Consider the following 16,001-nt stretch of genomic DNA (forward strand, 5'->3'; position numbering starts at 1 on the left):
AAGTTTTGTTTTTTTATTTTTAGAACTGTAGGATTTGTCATATACTGATGCATTTAATTCATTTGCGTGATTTGTGTATTTTTCGGAAGATATTAGACTAGGATATAATATATAAGCGCTTTTTTTGCATTGGCCTTGCTTTGCGCCGATTGGACCTCTGGCTCGCCGTAGTTGTCGGCGCGCCGCTGACTTGTTCTCCTCGGGGCGAGTGAGAGATGTTCGCGCTGCCGTTCGGGCTTCTGCAAACATGTCTTTAAATGGAGGGGGAACCAGAGGCTTCTACTTCAACACCGTCTTGTCTCTGGCCCGGTCTTTGGCAGCGCACCAGCAGGCGCCGTTAGCCAAGGTAACGTTTTTACGTAGCCTTAGCTAACAAGCTAGTAGCTGTCAAAGGGACTACAACACCGGAGCCCGTCCTTAACATGGCCTCCATTTCCTATTTTGGACTTTTCAAGAATTAAAACATGTCACTAAGTTAGCTACTATTTGAATTTAGTCGTCATTTATCCATCCGCTTATCGTCTTGGACTTAAATGTCAACGTCACCGATACACCTGATGACGTCACCTCCGACTTCATTATTCCAACATGCATCATGGATTCCGATTTGTTTGTGTTCTCTGAAATGTCCCCGCGTGGACAATAAAGCAGCCTTGATTGTTTTGTATCACACAAAGGTTCCAGGAAACTCCTCGTCCTATTGGACGCAGCCGGCCGTCCCGTAAAGCGTGTCCCGTCTCCTTTGCAGGTCCAGAAGCTACAATGCATGTGTCCCGTGGACTTCAGGGGAGTCTTCCAGCTGGACGAGAGGAGGAGAGACGCTGTCGTCGCGCTGGGGATCTTTTTAGTAGAGTCGAACCTGCAGGTAGGCGTCCCGCCCGCTCGGCGGGTTTGGACTCGGGGGGACGGCAGGGGTGACGCTTTGACGTGCTTGTGTTGCAGCACAAAGACGTGATTGTCCCCTACCTGCTCGGGCTGCTCAAAGGGCTTCCGAAAGTTCAGTGGATTGAGGAGCGCTCGGAACGCAAGGGGAGAGGTAACGGCTGCGGCTCTGTTATCTGGAGGTCACGTTCTCACGCGTCCTGTGGGACTGTCTGTTAGTGGACGCACCTTTGAATACGGCGCGGGGGGGGGGGGGCGTGTCCTTGTCTTCCATCCTGTGGGACTGTCTGTTAGCGGACGCACCTTTGAATACGGCTGGGGGGGGGCGTGTCCTTGTCTTCCAGACGTCCTTCCTGTTGCAGAGAACTTCAGCTTCTCTCTGGTCACACTCCTCTCAGATGTGGCCCAATGCGACGAGACCTTACGAGGACAGGTGTGTGTGTGTGTGTGTGTGCGTGTGTGCGTGTGTGCGTGCATGCGTGCTTCCTTTGTGGCGTTCAGCCGGATGTGGATTCTCAAAAGCCAATAGCTGATTAATCAGCTGTGATCAGCCCCTTTTATTTAGTTAGAACTGAACCTAGGTGAACGACGATGTCGGAGAGGCTCGCCTGCGTCCTCCTCAAGTCCAAGAATAACAAAAGTTAAAGAATCCGACTCTCTGGAAGCCCAGAATTCCCACATTTTTATTTAAAAAAAAGACGTTATTCAGGTTAGCTTCCAAGCTAAAAGCATGCGCCCAGTCTGAGGCGAGTGAACAGAACTTGTGTAACTGTACTCAGTTGTGTATGAGGCGACTTCAGGTAGCAGGTAGACGCTGAAGTCTGCGTATCTCATCTAGTAGCACATTAATGGCGATGTGTGTGCTTTGATGCTACACCGTTTGATCTTGGAAGTTAACGACGCTGTTGCTGATCGGACTGTGCGCTCCTCTCTCAGATCCTGGAGGCGCTGATGGACCTCATGCAGGTCCTGCAAGAAATCTGCAAGAATCCAGAGTCTCAGGATAAAGGTGCCCAAAAGAACCGTTTCACTTTTTCCTCACCGTGCCGGTAACGCTTCAAACCGCTCACTGTGCCGCCCGTGCCCGTTCCGTCGCTCAGATTACCTGTGCAGGTCCACGGTGCCCACCCTGCTGGGCGTCGCCCGTGCGTTCGGCCGATACAGCAACACCGACGAGCCGCTGCTGTCCAAGCTGTTCCCCCGACCGGCCGCGCCGCTCCCGCCCGCCGCCGACGAGAGCGAGGCGGTGCACAGACGGTCGTTCAACGACTTCCGCTCCATCCTGCCGAGCTCTTTGCTCACGGCGTGCCAGGGAGACACTCTGAGACGGAAAGCGTCCTCTCTGCCCTCCCGACAGGTAGAGATGACCGGAGGAGAAGCGTCTCCCAACCTGACTAACTTTTTTAAGACGTCTTCTCCCACCTGCGTCGCTGTTTCTGTCTTCCCAGGCCAGTCCGGAGCGCTCCTGTCTGACCCCCAGCTCACCCGCTGACCCCTCCGCGCACTACTTTGAAGGTCTGAAGCCGCTTTTCGGGCTCCCGGGGAACTTCAGCGTCTCTAAAGAGGAAGGGGTTTTAAATAATTCTGCTGTCCTTCAGGCTCATACCTGCCCGACGGCAGCGCGGTGGACCCCGAGTACTACTTCTCCACCATCAGCTCCAGCTTCTCCGTCTCTCCTCTTTTCACCGGCAACAGCTCGGGAGAGTTTCACGTCCCTCTGGATATGCTCAGACAGCTCCTCCACATGGTTAGCGGCTTTACGTCTAGAAAATGCTCATTTGATGTCCAGAAACGGATTTTTTTTTTTCTGTCTCCTGGACAGGTTGAGCAGTTTGTTGCGGAGACGTTTTTAAAATCGCTGGACGACTCCCTGGCCGAGCTGCTGGAGGTGTGGTTTGAACCCCTGCAGATATTTGCCGCCTCCTCCTTGAAATCGACTCGTTCGCTGACGCTTTTCCGCGGCTCTCTTCGCAGTCGAGTTCTGGTCTTCGCCTTTACTACAAAACCTTCAGCGATCCTCTGTATGTGGCCATATTTAAAATGCTCAGAGACACCCTGTATAATGTAAAAGGTACAGCTTATACTCTAAATGATCTCAGCGCGTTTAGGCACGGAACGTCCTTCCACGGTACGAAGGCATGTCCTCTGTGTCCCTCAGACCTTCAGACGGACTTCGTGAAGGAGATCCACGACTTCGTGCTGGAGCAGTTCAGCAGCAGCCAGTCGGAGCTGCAGCGGATCCTCCACGACGTCGAGTACCTCCAGAGCGAGCTGAGCCCGCTCAAACTGCGCTGTCAGGCCAACGCCGCCTGCGTGGACCTCATGGTTTGGGCCGTGACCGAAGAGCAGGGTGAGGAATCGGTTCGGTCGGGAACTCGTCCGCCTTAGGAATCGCATCAGCAGCGTGTTCCTCTTCATTTATTCACCAGGAGCCGAGAACCTTTGCACCAAACTTTCAGAGAAGCTGCAGTCCAAGACATCCAGCAAAGTCATCATCGCTCACATGCCCCTCCTCATTTGCTGCCTCCAGGTCGCCGGTTGCGTTTTTTTCTTTTATTATTTACCGTCCGACTTTCGTGAGAGAACGAAGATAGGCAAGCTAGCAGCTCCTTACTGCACAAATGTGCTCTGAGCTAAATGGGCTAAAATTGAACACACCCTAAATAAAAAAATACAATAATCTGATTCCAATTCTGCACGTCCGTCTCCGTCTTCAGGGTTTGGGTCGTTTGTGCGAGCGCTTCCCCGTGGTGGCCCACTCCGTCACCATGTCCCTGAAAGACTTCTTGGTGGTGCCTTCTCCGGTTTTGGTGAAGCTGTACAAGTACCACAGCCAGTGCGCCGCAGGTAACGGCAGCGCTCTCACCCGGCCTGAGACCGGTTTTATTTCCACGTTTATTTCCGCGCTTCGGTCACCGAGCCCGCGTTCTTTCAGGAGGCAGTGAGGTGAAGATCCACGTGACCAACGAGCATTCCCAGTCGACCCTCAGCAGCCATCCCACCAAGAAGAGCCAGCAGCCCTCCATGTACGAACAGCTGCGGGACATCTCCATCGATAACATCTGCAGGTGAGTTCGCCCCCATCGCGGAGCAGAGACGCCAACATGGCCTTAACTTCCCGGCTTCTCCCGTTCTCAGGTGCCTGAAAGCTGGACTGACGATGGATAACGTGATCGTCGAAGCGTTTCTGGCCAGTCTGTCCAACCGTCTCTACATCTATCAGGAGAATGACAAGTGAGCCAGCAGCAGCACCGTGTTGCATCGGCGATGAGAACTTCAGTGCATTTTTTAATCACGTATTCCCTTTTTCTTATTTAGGGACGCTCACCTGATCCCAGACCACACCATCAGGGCTCTGGGCCACATCGCCGTCGCCTTGCGGGACACCCCCAGAGTCATGGAGCCCATCCTCCAGATCCTGCAGCAGAAGTTCTGTCAGCCTCCGTCCCAGCTCGATGTTCTCATCATAGACCAGCTTGGCTGCATGGTCATCACGGGCAATGTGAGTTCCTCCGCCTGTTGTCTTTATTTATCTCATATAAATATATCTAATAGAACTCTTCTTTTAGCAATACATCTACCAGGAAGTTTGGAATCTGTTCCAGCAGATCAGTGTCAAAGCCAGCTCCATGGTCTATTCCACCAAAGACTACAAGGACCACGGATACAGGTGAGCCCCGCCCCTCCGGCACGCGCCACTTCACCCGTTTGGTGGCGACAATCCGGTGATGAATACTCCCTCATCTGGATGCAGGCATTGTTCCCTGCCTGTGATAAATGCTCTGGGAAACATAGCGGCCAACCTTCAAGGTGAGCAGATGGTGGACGAGCTGCTGGTCAACCTGCTGGAGCTTTTTGTTCAGCTGGGATTAGAAGGGAAGAGAGCCAGCGAGAGGGCTTCGGACAAAGGCCCGGCTCTGAAGGTACGACGCGTGCGGATCATCTGGCCAGATGTTCATTCTACTCGGATACCAGTGCATGAGCAGATGAGCAGAAAAGCGTGTTCCATACAAAGTCGGTGACGTCAAACCAACATCCAGATGTGCTCTCCTCCTCCAGGCGTCGAGCAGCGCTGGAAACCTCGGTGTCCTAATTCCAGTCATTGCTGTGGTGAGACGTTCAGACGTTTGTTTTCATTAAATTAGTGTAAAAAGCTCTGTATGACAGCCAATGAATGCTTCAAGTACATAAAGCCAATCATTTTTGAGTCTCAGAAATTCTTTCGTTACTGCATGAAGGTCAAATTACAACAAAAATTGTAAAACAAAATATTAATTTTCTGCATCAATATAAATACTTTTTTTTTATTGTTTATGATGAGATAATTCTTTATTTGTATGTTAAATTAGGGGGGGGGGGGCGTTACCAAGTGGAAATAAATAATTAAATAATGAAAAAATGGCAGCAAGGTTTTGCCATATTGAACATTAAAAAAAAAAAAAGGAAATCTTGGATCCTCATCCCAATTCTGATCCTGAAATCTGCTCATCTGCTCGTCTGATCCCCCCCCCCCGATAGCTGACAAAGAGGTTGCCGGCAATCAAGGAAGCAAAGCCACGTCTGCAGAAGCTCTTCAGGGATTTCTGGCTCTACTCCGTCGTCATGGGTTTTGCCGTGGAGGGCTCAGGTTGGTTCGGTTCGCCGGTTTTATTGTTTCAGCGAATCGCTGCGAGAGGTGCGTTCATCCCACGCGTCGAATGCTCAGGTCTGTGGCCAGAGGAGTGGTACGAGGGCGTGTGCGAGATCGCCACCAAATCGCCGCTGCTCACGTTCCCCAGCGGGGAGCCGTTGCGCTCGGAGCTGCAGTACAACTCTGCCCTGAAGAATGACACCGTCACGGCGGTATGAACGCGCAACACGTTATGCTAACATGCTAAGGCGTGCCTTGATGGATTATTGCGATGTTTCAGGCGGAGCTGAATGACCTGCGTAGCACCATCATCAACCTGCTGGATCCTCCTCCCGAGGTGGCCGCTCTGGTCAACAAACTGGACTTTGCCATGTCCACGTATTTGCTGTCGGTGTACAGACTGGAATACATGAGGTGTGCGCCGTGTTTGTTGTAGGACTTGTTGTTGTCTTCGTGAAGTAATCCTATATTCTCTCCGTTAGAATGCTGCATTCCTTGGATTCTGACCGCTTTCAGGTCATGTTCCGATACTTTGAAGACAGAGCAATACAGAAGGACAAATCTGGTGAATCTGTCTTTCTTGAATGGACGTGCGCCCGAGACCCGTCTGTGTGTGTGACGCCCCCCGCTGATATGTGACGCGTGTCCCCTGCAGGCATGATGCAGTGTGTGATTGCCGTCAGCGACAAGGTTTTTGACGTTTTCCTGCAAATGATGGATGACAAAGTAGGTCCTGCGGAAGTTTCACGACGAGGAAGAAGAAGAAGTTCCTCGCGATAAAAAAAAAAAAAACCTTTTGAATTTATGAATGCTTTGTTTTGTTTTTTTCAGGAAAAAACCAAAGCACACGAGGAGGAACTGGAACGCCACGCTCAGTTCCTGTTGGTCAACTTCAACCACATTCACAAGAGGATCCGCAGAGTGGCCGACAAATATTTATCTGGCCTGGCTGAAACGTGAGATTGTGTAGCAGCCGGTAGCTCAATGCTAACGCGTTCCGTTTTTTTAAATGCTGGTTTGTAACGCTGCGGCGTCAACGGTCCTCTCTCTCCTCAGCTTCCCCCACTTGTTATGGAGTGGCCGCGTGCTGAGGACAATGTTGGACATCCTGCAGACGCTTTCCCTCTCGCTCAGCGCAGTAGGTGGCGGGGGGGGGGGGGGGGGGACGTGGTTTATTGATCGGCGCAGCCTGATTTGTCGGGTCTGTCTCGGTACTCAGCGGGACGCGTGTCCCCTTGCATTGCAGGACATTCACAAAGACCAACCCTATTACGACATTCCGGACACGCCGCACAGAATCACCGTCCCCGATACCAATGAAGCCAGGGAGGTGAGACTTTTATTTTGTGAATGCAAATTGATGCGATTGTAAAATACTCGTGAGAATGGAGTCTGTTTTATGCATGCAAGATGTTTACTCGCAGAGCATAGTGAAGGATTTCGCTGCTCGCTGTGGAGAGATCCTTAAAGAGGCGATGAAATGGGCGCCGTCTGTGACCAAATCGCACCTCCAGGTAACGTTTACCTAACAAAACACCTGTTGTTGCACGTTTAAATCCGGTTTCATCCACCGGAGTCTTTGTGCTGCGTTCCAGGAATATCTGAACCAACATCAGAACTGGGTGTCGGGTCTCTCCCAGCACACGGGCCTGGCGATGGCCACAGAGAGCATCTTACACTTCGCTGGCTACAACAGACAGAGCACCACACTCGGGGTAAGTGGCAGAATGACTTGATAAACGCTTGTTGACGCCTTTCATTTGTTTGCGACGCGTCAGGCGGGAGCGGCGTTCGTGTTTCAGGCCGTTTTTTTAAATGATCATTTGCTCTCGTCTGCAGTCCACTCAGCTAACAGAGAGACCTGCCTGCGTGAAGAAGGACTACTCGAACTTCATGGCCTCCCTCAACCTCAGGAACAGATACGCGGGAGAGGTTAAGCCACCAGATCGGACTTTAGAGGTTGAACTACAAATGGAAGCCGGCTGTGGGTCCGTGTTGACGTCGCCTCTCTTTCGTCTGAAGGTATCGGGCATGATCCACTTCGACCAGGCAGTCCGAGGACGGACCGATCTGAGCCGGCTGATGATCAAGCAGATGGAGGAAGCTTTGGGCTCGACGCAGCCCGAGGCCTTCACCGAGGCCATGTTCAAACTGGCGGCCTTGCTCATCAGCAGCAAAGGTCGATTCGTTTCTATCTGTCCCGTTTCTGTCTGTTTTACACCGAACGCTTGACGCCTGCTTTTTCTGTCTTGACTCCAGACTGCGACCCGCAGCTCCTTCACCACCTCTGCTGGTCTCCGCTTAAGATGTTCACCGCTCACGGGATGGAAACCGCCATCGCCTGCTGGGAGTGGCTGCTGGCGGCTCGCGTCGGCGTGGAAGTCCCGGTACGTAGACCCCCCCCCCCGCGTTCCCGTGTCTCTGTCGATTTTGATTTTTCATTTTACTCTACCGATGAATCCCCCCCCCCCCCCCTCTGTTCGACCAGTTCATGCGAGAGATGGCAGGAGCGTGGCAAATGACCGTCGAGCTCAAGAAGGGCTTGTTCTCCGATGCTCTGGTGGAGGCGGATCCTCTGGCTGCATCGGAGGAGAGTCAGCCCATCCCCTGCCCTCCAGACGTCACCCCTCACCAGTTATGGATCGAGGTTGGATGATGCTGAAGATGCTGCTGTTCTCCGTGTTCTTAACAACTCTGGCCCGTTCCTCTTCAAACGTCTGCCTCCTCCTTTCCTCTAGTTTCTAGTCCAAAGGTTTGAGATCGCAAAGTATTCCAGCGCAGACCAGGTGGAGATCTTCGGCAGTTTGCTGCAACGCTCGCTGTCTCTGAACGTCGGCGGGGCCTCGAGTAGCCTCAACCGCCACGTGGCTGCCATTGGACCTCGTTTCAGGTACCGAAACGTGTTCAATGCGTGAAGCTAATGTCTCTACGGCCTTTCACGTAATGCCTGCTTGCCCTTTCACAATAAGGCTTTCATATTTCTCCGCGCTTTAGGCTGCTGACTCTGGGTCTGGCGTTTCTCCATTCTGACGTCCTCACCAACGCGACCGTGAGGAACGTGCTCCGAGAGAAGATCTATTCGACCGCCTTTGATTACTTCAGGTGCCCGCCGTTTCCTGCAGGCCCCCCCCGCCATGCCTGCGTTGAAACGACCCGCCGAGGAGGTTCTGTGAATACGTCATCAATGCTGTGAACGATTTGAGTCAAACTTCACTCTCGTTTCTAGCGTGGCTCCGAAGTTTCCCACCCAGGGCGACAAAAACCTCCGCGAGGACATCAGCGTCATGATCCGCTTCTACGCCAGCATCCTGTCTGATAAGAAGTACCTGGCAGCGTGCCACCTGGTCCCCCCCGGTGAGCTTGGTACTACCCCGGCCCCGAGCACGCTCTCTGCCGGGATATTTGGATCTCTTATCGTGTCCAGCACTTCGCCGATAGCCGTCTTAAGTAAGCTCAAAGCGGTGGAGCTGGGACTCTGCACTGCCAGCAGGGGCATGTTTGTTTTTCACGCCTGTCAAATTTGACGCCGTTTGTCCTCCCGAAGCTGCTGATAGATCCTAGGATCTACATCTTTAGGTTTTTTTTGGGGGGGGGGGGGGGTTTATTGCCTTGCTGTCCTCTTCCTCCTCAGCATCACTTTCTTACACCTCTTACTTCTTCAAGAATCATTCTTTTTTTTTTTATTATTATTAATGTTTAGCAGCTGCGAGGAAGAGCGCAAATTTGTCAGTTGCGTTAAGATGCATGATTATTCATCGTGTCATCCCACCCGTCTGCCCCTCCCCTCGCGCAACTCCACAAAGTCACCTTCATTTGTATTTTTTCTCTGACCAACCAGAGAATCCTACCCTCCTCATTCCCGACGACCTGGTCTCATTCTCATACGCACCGAAACGTTTCAGGTAGATGAGTCCCCTAACCGCAGATCCTGGCTCAGATTAATCTACGTCAAAAACGGAGTGATATCTGAACCAGCATCGGCGGTTCGAGGTGACGCCCTGCTTTTAAATGCATGAACAGCAGAGGGACGACCTGATGCAGCACCTCTCCCCCTTCATCCACCATTATTGTCACGATGTTGACTCTGGATGTTGCAGCAACCTCACGAGGAGACAAACGGGAAGTTCTTGTATCTTTGCCGTACAAATGTTTGTTTGCGTGTGAACAGATAATCAGGACCCGTCCATGAACACGCTGTCGGTGATGAACGCCGCTGACCTCCGGAGCCACGTGGACTCCAGCGCTCGCTCCCAGCAGAGCGGCCAGGGATGGATCAACACCTACCCGCTGTCCAGCGGCATGTCCACCACGTCCAAGAAATCAGGTACCGATGACTACCGGTGAAGCATGGAGTCCCAGCCTTATACCTTTTGCTGTAACGATACGGTACGACGAGAGGATGAGGATGAGGATGCGCAATGGGAACAGACCGAGAACTGAAACTGGTTCAATCTCATTTCAGGCACGTCCAAGAAAAGTAACAGGGGGACGCAGCTTCACAAATACTACATGAAGCGCAGGACTCTGTTGCTGGCCTTACTGGTGATGGATGCTCATGTTCTTTTATGGTTTTATCGCGCCATCATCGGCCGCTCTTAAAGTATTCTTTTCGATCCCTCCACCACTCCAGGCCAGCGAGATCGAACGCTTGACGACGTGGTACAACCCCCTCTCCACCCAGGAGCTTGCCATCACCACAGAGCAGTCGGTGGAAACCAGCATCTCCAACTGGAGGTCCAAATACATCAGCCTGACGGAGAAGCAGTGGAAGGACAACGTCAACCTGGCCTGGGGCATCGCACCCTACCTGGCCATGCAGCTGCCAGCAAGGTGGGCACCGGCACCGTTTGTCTATCGGCTAATGCTAGTTTTTAGTAGCTCTGCGAGACTCTGCGTGGATCGTGAGCAGCATTTGAGACTTCCAGCTTCTGCAGTAACGATGCCAGAATACCCACCTCGTGTCTCAGGTTTAAAAACGACGCCATCGTGGCTGAAGTGACCCGGCTGGTGAGACTGGACCCCGGAGCCGTCAGCGACGTACCGGAGGCCGTGAAGGTGGAGCAGCATTCTGGTGAACCTTTAACACAAATTGGGGGTTTTCCCCCTGTAAATATTTCTGTTGATTTTGACCTTCCAGTTCCTGGTGACGTGGCACACCATCGACGCCGACTCTCCTGAGCTCAGCCACATCCTGTGTTGGGCTCCGGCAGACCCGCCCACTGGTCTGTCCTACTTCAGCAGCATGTACCCTCCTCATCCTCTTACTGCTCAGTACGGGGTGAAGGTGCTGCGCTCCTTTCCTCCAGTAAGAACAAATGTAGAGGAATAAAAATAGGATAAAAAAAAAAAAAAAGCATTCGACGGTTCCTCTGTCGCTGCGCTGCCTGGCCTATAGCGCTGGACCCCCCCTTTTAAATCCTGCTCATTTTACAGCTTGTCCTTTTATGTTGGATTTGTTCTCTTCTCAGGACGCCATCTTGTTCTACATTCCTCAGATCGTTCAGGCTCTCCGTTACGATAAGGTGAACGGAATTTATTCGACTGCATCGGGCTTTTTTTTTTTTCGTAGCGTTTCAATCATCGTTTTCGAAGCAGCAGGTGGTGAACTCTGATGCTCTGTCCTGCTCAGATGGGTTACGTGAGGGAGTACATCCTGTGGGCGGCGCAGACCTCCCAGCTTCTGGCCCACCAGTTCATCTGGAACATGAAAACCAACATCTTCGTGGATGAGGAGGGACACCAAAAAGATCGTGAGTCGACGGCGCGTCTAACGCCGCGCTTCCATTGAAAGCAAACCTGAGTCTTAATTTAGTGTTTCCTGGGAATTCTCACAATCCTTCAGGAATAATTACAAAACTGGCCAAAACTGAATCACTGATCGATTTTTGCACAGCCGACATCGGGGAGCTGCTGGAGCAGATGGTGGAGGAGATCACGGGCTCTCTGTCGGGTCCGGCCAAAGACTTTTACCAGAGGGAGTTTGACTTCTTCAACAAGATCACCAACGTGTCCGCCATCATCAAGTGAGTTTCCTCACCGTTCGTCAGGAATCGGGGACAACATTTGCCCCGTTAAATAGGATTCCTTTTTTCATTTTTCAGGCCGGTTCCAAAGGGGGACGAGAGGAAGCGGGCGTGCCTCAAAGCTCTGTCCAACATCAAAGTGCAGCAAGGTACCGCTCGTCGGATCGGAGGGTTGGGATTCACTGCCACTGTAGAGATCACACGAGCGCACAAGCATGTCGGAGCGCTTTAAAACAAAACGTCTCAGATCAAGCGGCAAAATGAAGCACTAAATATGGATCTTGATTTTTTGAGAACAGTGATTCTCTGAACGCACGTTTGTGTGCCGCCTTGTTTTTTGTTTTTTAAAGGTTGTTACCTACCAAGTAACCCCGAGGCCATAGTGTTGGATATCGACTACAAGTCTGGAACGCCCATGCAGAGGTAACGACGCATTTCCATTTGGATTTAGCGACGCCGCAGGTCCGTCTGCGTTGTCGCGCTCACCTCGGGTTTCCGGTCCTCGCAGCGCTGCCAAAGCGCCTTACCTGGCCAAGTTTAAGGTGAAACGCTGCGGGGTGAGTGAGCTGGAAAGGGAAGGCCTCCGCTGCCCCTCCATCTCTCTGGAGGACGGGGAGGAGAACCCAGAAGGGGCGGGCCGGATATGCTGGCAGGCGGCTATCTTTAAAGTGGGGGACGACTGCAGACAGGTAGGCGCGACGGATGCTCTGATCTCCTGTGCTGGGGAGGAGACTGGATTTGTGTTGTGACCCCCCCCCCCCCTGTATCGGTCCAGGATATGCTCGCTCTGCAAATCATTGGGCTTTTTAAGAATATCTTCCAGCTGGTGGGCTTGGACCTGTTCGTGTTCCCCTACAGGGTGGTGGCCACGGCGCCGGGGGTAAGACTTTCACGCCCTCACCTGTATCTCCTCCGCGTTTGAATCTCACGTTGGACCTCTCTTCCCTCAGTGCGGCGTGATCGAGTGCATCCCAGACTGCAAGTCCAGGGACCAACTCGGCAGGCAGACGGACTTCGGGATGTACGATTACTTCCGTAATCAGTACGGAGACGAGTCCACCCTGGCCTTCCAGAAGGTACAGCGGCGTTTACTGACCCCCCCCCCCCCATCGTCAAGGCAACGATCGAAGACACTGACGCAGTGACGGAGGTGTCGATGTCCTCTCCCTCCCACAGGCTCGCTATAACTTCATCCGCAGCATGGCCGCCTACAGCATCCTGCTGTTCCTGCTGCAGATAAAGGACCGGCACAACGGCAACATCATGCTGGACAGCAAGGGCCACCTCATCCACATCGGTGCGGCCCGGCCGCCTCCCGGGTTCACCGGCGTCTTTACCGTTCACCCTTATTGGTCGGCTTAAGGCGACTTTTCTTATTAATGTTGTGAGGTGACGGACGCCACATCGGTTATCGTAGATATCCAGTGGAACCTCGGTTTATGAGTTCTTTGACTCCGTTCATGACCCGAAATGTTCGTAAACCGACCCCCCCCCCCCTTAATTATACAAGAGCACAGTACAGTTGTATACTAAAATAAAACATAATTGTACTATTTACCTTGGTTGTTGAAAGTGTGAGGAGGAGAACCTGTTCACACAAGATTTCAGCTTCCTCTTCAGAGTAAATATTCACTCAATTTAGATTTCTGTGAACCCGGTTCATATTCTCATTTCTCTAATCCTGCGCGTTTCTTTTTAACGTCTGTCTTGTTCGCTCCAGACTTCGGCTTCATGTTCGAGAGCTCTCCCGGCGGCAACCTGGGCTGGGAGCCCGACATCAAGCTCACAGACGAGATGGTGATGATCATGGGGGGCAAGATGGAGGCCACGCCTTTCAAGTGGTTCATGGAGATGTGCGTCAGAGGGTACCTGGCAGTTCGGTAAGCAGCGGCTTAGTGGAGGAGGTGGAGTTAAACTTGGAGCTGTGTTCGTCACTCGTGTTCTGTTGCTTCTTCAAGACCCTACATGGATGCTGTGGTTTCCTTGGTGACCCTCATGCTGGACACGGGCTTGCCCTGCTTCCGAGGTCAAACCATTAAACTCCTCAAGTAAGTTCAGCTGTAAACATGAACTCCACGTAGTTTTAGCGTCTGCGTTGTAGTAAAATAACTGCTGTAAATCAGAACTGTTTTGACGCTCTGTTCTCTGCGGTCAGGAAGTTAAACATCATTTATTTTTTTCTTTCTTTTTAAATCAGAGGACGGTTCAATCCTCACATGAGTGAGAAAGAAGCGGCAGCGTTCATGATCAAAATCATCCAAAGCTGTTTCCTCAGCAGCAGGTGAGAAATCCCAGCGCTGATACGATGATTCTATCAAAATCGAAATCTACACGGTTGCATTCAGGAACTGCTCGTAATTCTGAACACGTTGCTTTCCATTAGCGTCCAGCTTTTCACTGTGTGAAGGTAAAAAAGAAATAAAGGTTTGCAGGAGTGGTTATTTGTTCAGTTACATTCCACCAGCTGCTCGTGAACATGAGATGAAACTCACGTTTTGCTGTTTAACGTTCTCACGAGACATTTCCCTCAACTTTTGTGTTTGACAGGAGCAAAACGTACGACATGCTGCAGTATTACCAGAACCAAATCCCTTACTGACGACCTCTGCCTGACCTCCGCTGTACCTCCCACACGAGCGATGCGAACGGCGTCTGGTTGGTTTTAACGTGGTGGCGGGTGTAAACCGCTCTGCTCCTACAACGGGGCGCTTTTATTCAGTTATAAGTCGTCTGATTTTATAGAAGAGAAGTTCTTAAACGATGTACAACTTTTTCCCAAAGAGGGATTTCAATCACCCTTTAAGTATTTTTTTTTTTTTTTTGATGACGTTATTTGTTGCTCAGCAAACAAGCAATTGAACTCTTACATCGCAGGAAATATAGGCCATATTTGTAGTTTTTTCGTCATTCTGTGTCTATGCTGTTCTTTCACTTTTATGCACTTTAGAGATTGCAGTATTCCATTGGCTTCGCCTGCCTGTGATCGAGACTGATCATCCAGCAGAGATTAAACGGTTTAATCGACTGGCGCTAGTTTTGATTTGAATGAAACACAAGGTGGCACTGATGAGCAAATCAATGCAAGAAAATCAATCGCAGTTATTATTGCAATAGTCTGTAGAAGCATAAAGGCATGTAGAGAGGCTGTTGAATATTCGCTGTAGAATCTCACCGGGATTACCGGTAGTTTTTTCTGCTGTTTAAAATCAAACTCATCGTCAAATGTGAAGATTTTAGTTTTAACATCGATGCCGCTCCTCTTCATCAGCTTTTAGCTGCAGCCCTCATTCTGGATGCGGCCCTGCTCCAGTGTTTCCGTACATTTTACATTCCTCTGAGTCCCGTTGGATGTCGTTACTGATGCAGATGATGATACCTAAAAAGCCATTTCTCCTACCCTCGGTAGAAACACAACTATAGTAATACTTGACAACAAAAAAAAAGAAAACCTGACTTTATGCAATATATCGATGTGCTGTTTCTGTATTTGTGTGTTTCGATGCTGTAGTTCCTTCCATCCAGATCCTCGTGTTCTACTGCTGTCTTTATGCAACCTGAGGGGACGAACATAGTACGTTTAGGTAAAGATCATTATTATTTAACGACCATCGAACATTTCTAATGTAGTTTCGGTTTGTTTTTCATCCTCTGTCGGTCAGAGTTTAGTCTGTACAGTGTGATGGCTTCATTGATTATGCTGTTGCATGAATATGTCTTATTTCCATATTAAATGCGTGTACGTCGGTCAGACGACTGCCGTCTTGTTCTTTACCTCCTCATTTTCATCAACAACAAATCTGAGCTGGCTGGGAAAAAATAGTATATCAAGAAAGGCAAATAAACAAAAGTCCAAAAGCAGACTTGACATGAAAGATCCAAGGTGAATTATTTCATTTTAAATTTTGCGACGGTGACTAGGGGATTAAAAACAATAAACCTTTAACCAGTATTTTTTGTACACTCCTTATGACAAAGAAAAGAAACTTGTCAACCATTAGAATCCTGTGATTACTTCTGATTCTTCCACGATACTGCTCTAAATCAAATGTTGAATCTTAGAGAAAGATATTTCTTCGTGTCCGGTCGGTTGAAGCGGTGCCGATCCAATGTGGAAAACACTGAATGGAGGCGAACAAAGGGAGGAGGCATTTTAATGAGAAGGCAGCCAGTCGTGTTGACCTCTGACCTCTGGCACAACACAAAGAGCTTCACAACAAAAGGAGCTTTTTGAATCTTTGATGGTGATGCTGGTGAGAATAATTTGATTTTTTTTTTTTTTCCAGCCATCCATGAAAGACCGAAAATGTATTCCAGTGGAGGTCGAGAAGGCGAATCGTGGTGAAACTTTGACCTACGCACAAACTCATTATTTAAAAAAATATATTCGAAAAAATTTGATATCTTGCAGAAAAATGTAATTTTTAATCACATAACTTTGAATAAAAACAGGCCCAAAAGCTCCATTC

At 50.4% G+C, this 16,001-nt stretch overlaps 1 protein-coding gene across 1 annotated transcript; it reads left to right on the forward strand.

Moving 5' to 3' along the window:
- The first annotated feature begins 247 nt into the window (after positions 1 to 247).
- On the forward strand, positions 248 to 15,288 carry pi4kaa (phosphatidylinositol 4-kinase, catalytic, alpha a). Its single transcript, XM_068752544.1, has 53 exons — positions 248 to 346; positions 749 to 865; positions 943 to 1,036; positions 1,227 to 1,315; positions 1,819 to 1,891; positions 1,983 to 2,306; positions 2,481 to 2,629; positions 2,705 to 2,770; positions 2,857 to 2,953; positions 3,041 to 3,232; positions 3,312 to 3,412; positions 3,600 to 3,740; positions 3,829 to 3,950; positions 4,021 to 4,116; positions 4,201 to 4,384; positions 4,452 to 4,552; positions 4,637 to 4,805; positions 4,942 to 4,992; positions 5,401 to 5,509; positions 5,588 to 5,724; positions 5,793 to 5,926; positions 5,995 to 6,077; positions 6,168 to 6,238; positions 6,344 to 6,468; positions 6,569 to 6,650; positions 6,759 to 6,842; positions 6,937 to 7,026; positions 7,108 to 7,227; positions 7,352 to 7,444; positions 7,535 to 7,691; positions 7,772 to 7,899; positions 8,001 to 8,159; positions 8,251 to 8,402; positions 8,507 to 8,614; positions 8,739 to 8,866; positions 9,681 to 9,836; positions 9,975 to 10,054; positions 10,143 to 10,342; positions 10,480 to 10,567; positions 10,650 to 10,817; positions 10,981 to 11,034; positions 11,142 to 11,262; positions 11,406 to 11,535; positions 11,614 to 11,684; positions 11,886 to 11,958; positions 12,044 to 12,224; positions 12,311 to 12,415; positions 12,486 to 12,611; positions 12,712 to 12,832; positions 13,256 to 13,415; positions 13,494 to 13,583; positions 13,733 to 13,816; positions 14,083 to 15,288. Exons 1-53 carry the CDS (start codon positions 248 to 250, stop codon positions 14,132 to 14,134), a joined length of 6,285 nt encoding a protein of 2,094 aa, XP_068608645.1. The 3' UTR covers positions 14,135 to 15,288.
- Positions 15,289 to 16,001: the final 713 nt, after the last annotated feature.

This window comes from Brachionichthys hirsutus, chromosome 19 (assembly GCF_040956055.1).
Source record: "Brachionichthys hirsutus isolate HB-005 chromosome 19, CSIRO-AGI_Bhir_v1, whole genome shotgun sequence".
In the NCBI taxonomy this organism is placed as follows: domain Eukaryota; kingdom Metazoa; phylum Chordata; class Actinopteri; order Lophiiformes; family Brachionichthyidae; genus Brachionichthys; species Brachionichthys hirsutus.

Excerpts from the sequence above, each read along its gene's own strand:
- pi4kaa (XM_068752544.1), top strand. The coding sequence starts at position 248 with ATGTCTTTAAATGGAGGGGGAACCAGAGGCTTCTACTTCAACACCGTC. Across the intron at positions 3,951-4,020 it reads TCCATCGATAACATCTGCAG|GTGCCTGAAAGCTGGACTGA; the intron begins GTGAGTTCGCCC and ends TCCCGTTCTCAG. Across the intron at positions 11,536-11,613 it reads AACGTGTCCGCCATCATCAA|GCCGGTTCCAAAGGGGGACG; the intron begins GTGAGTTTCCTC and ends TTCATTTTTCAG.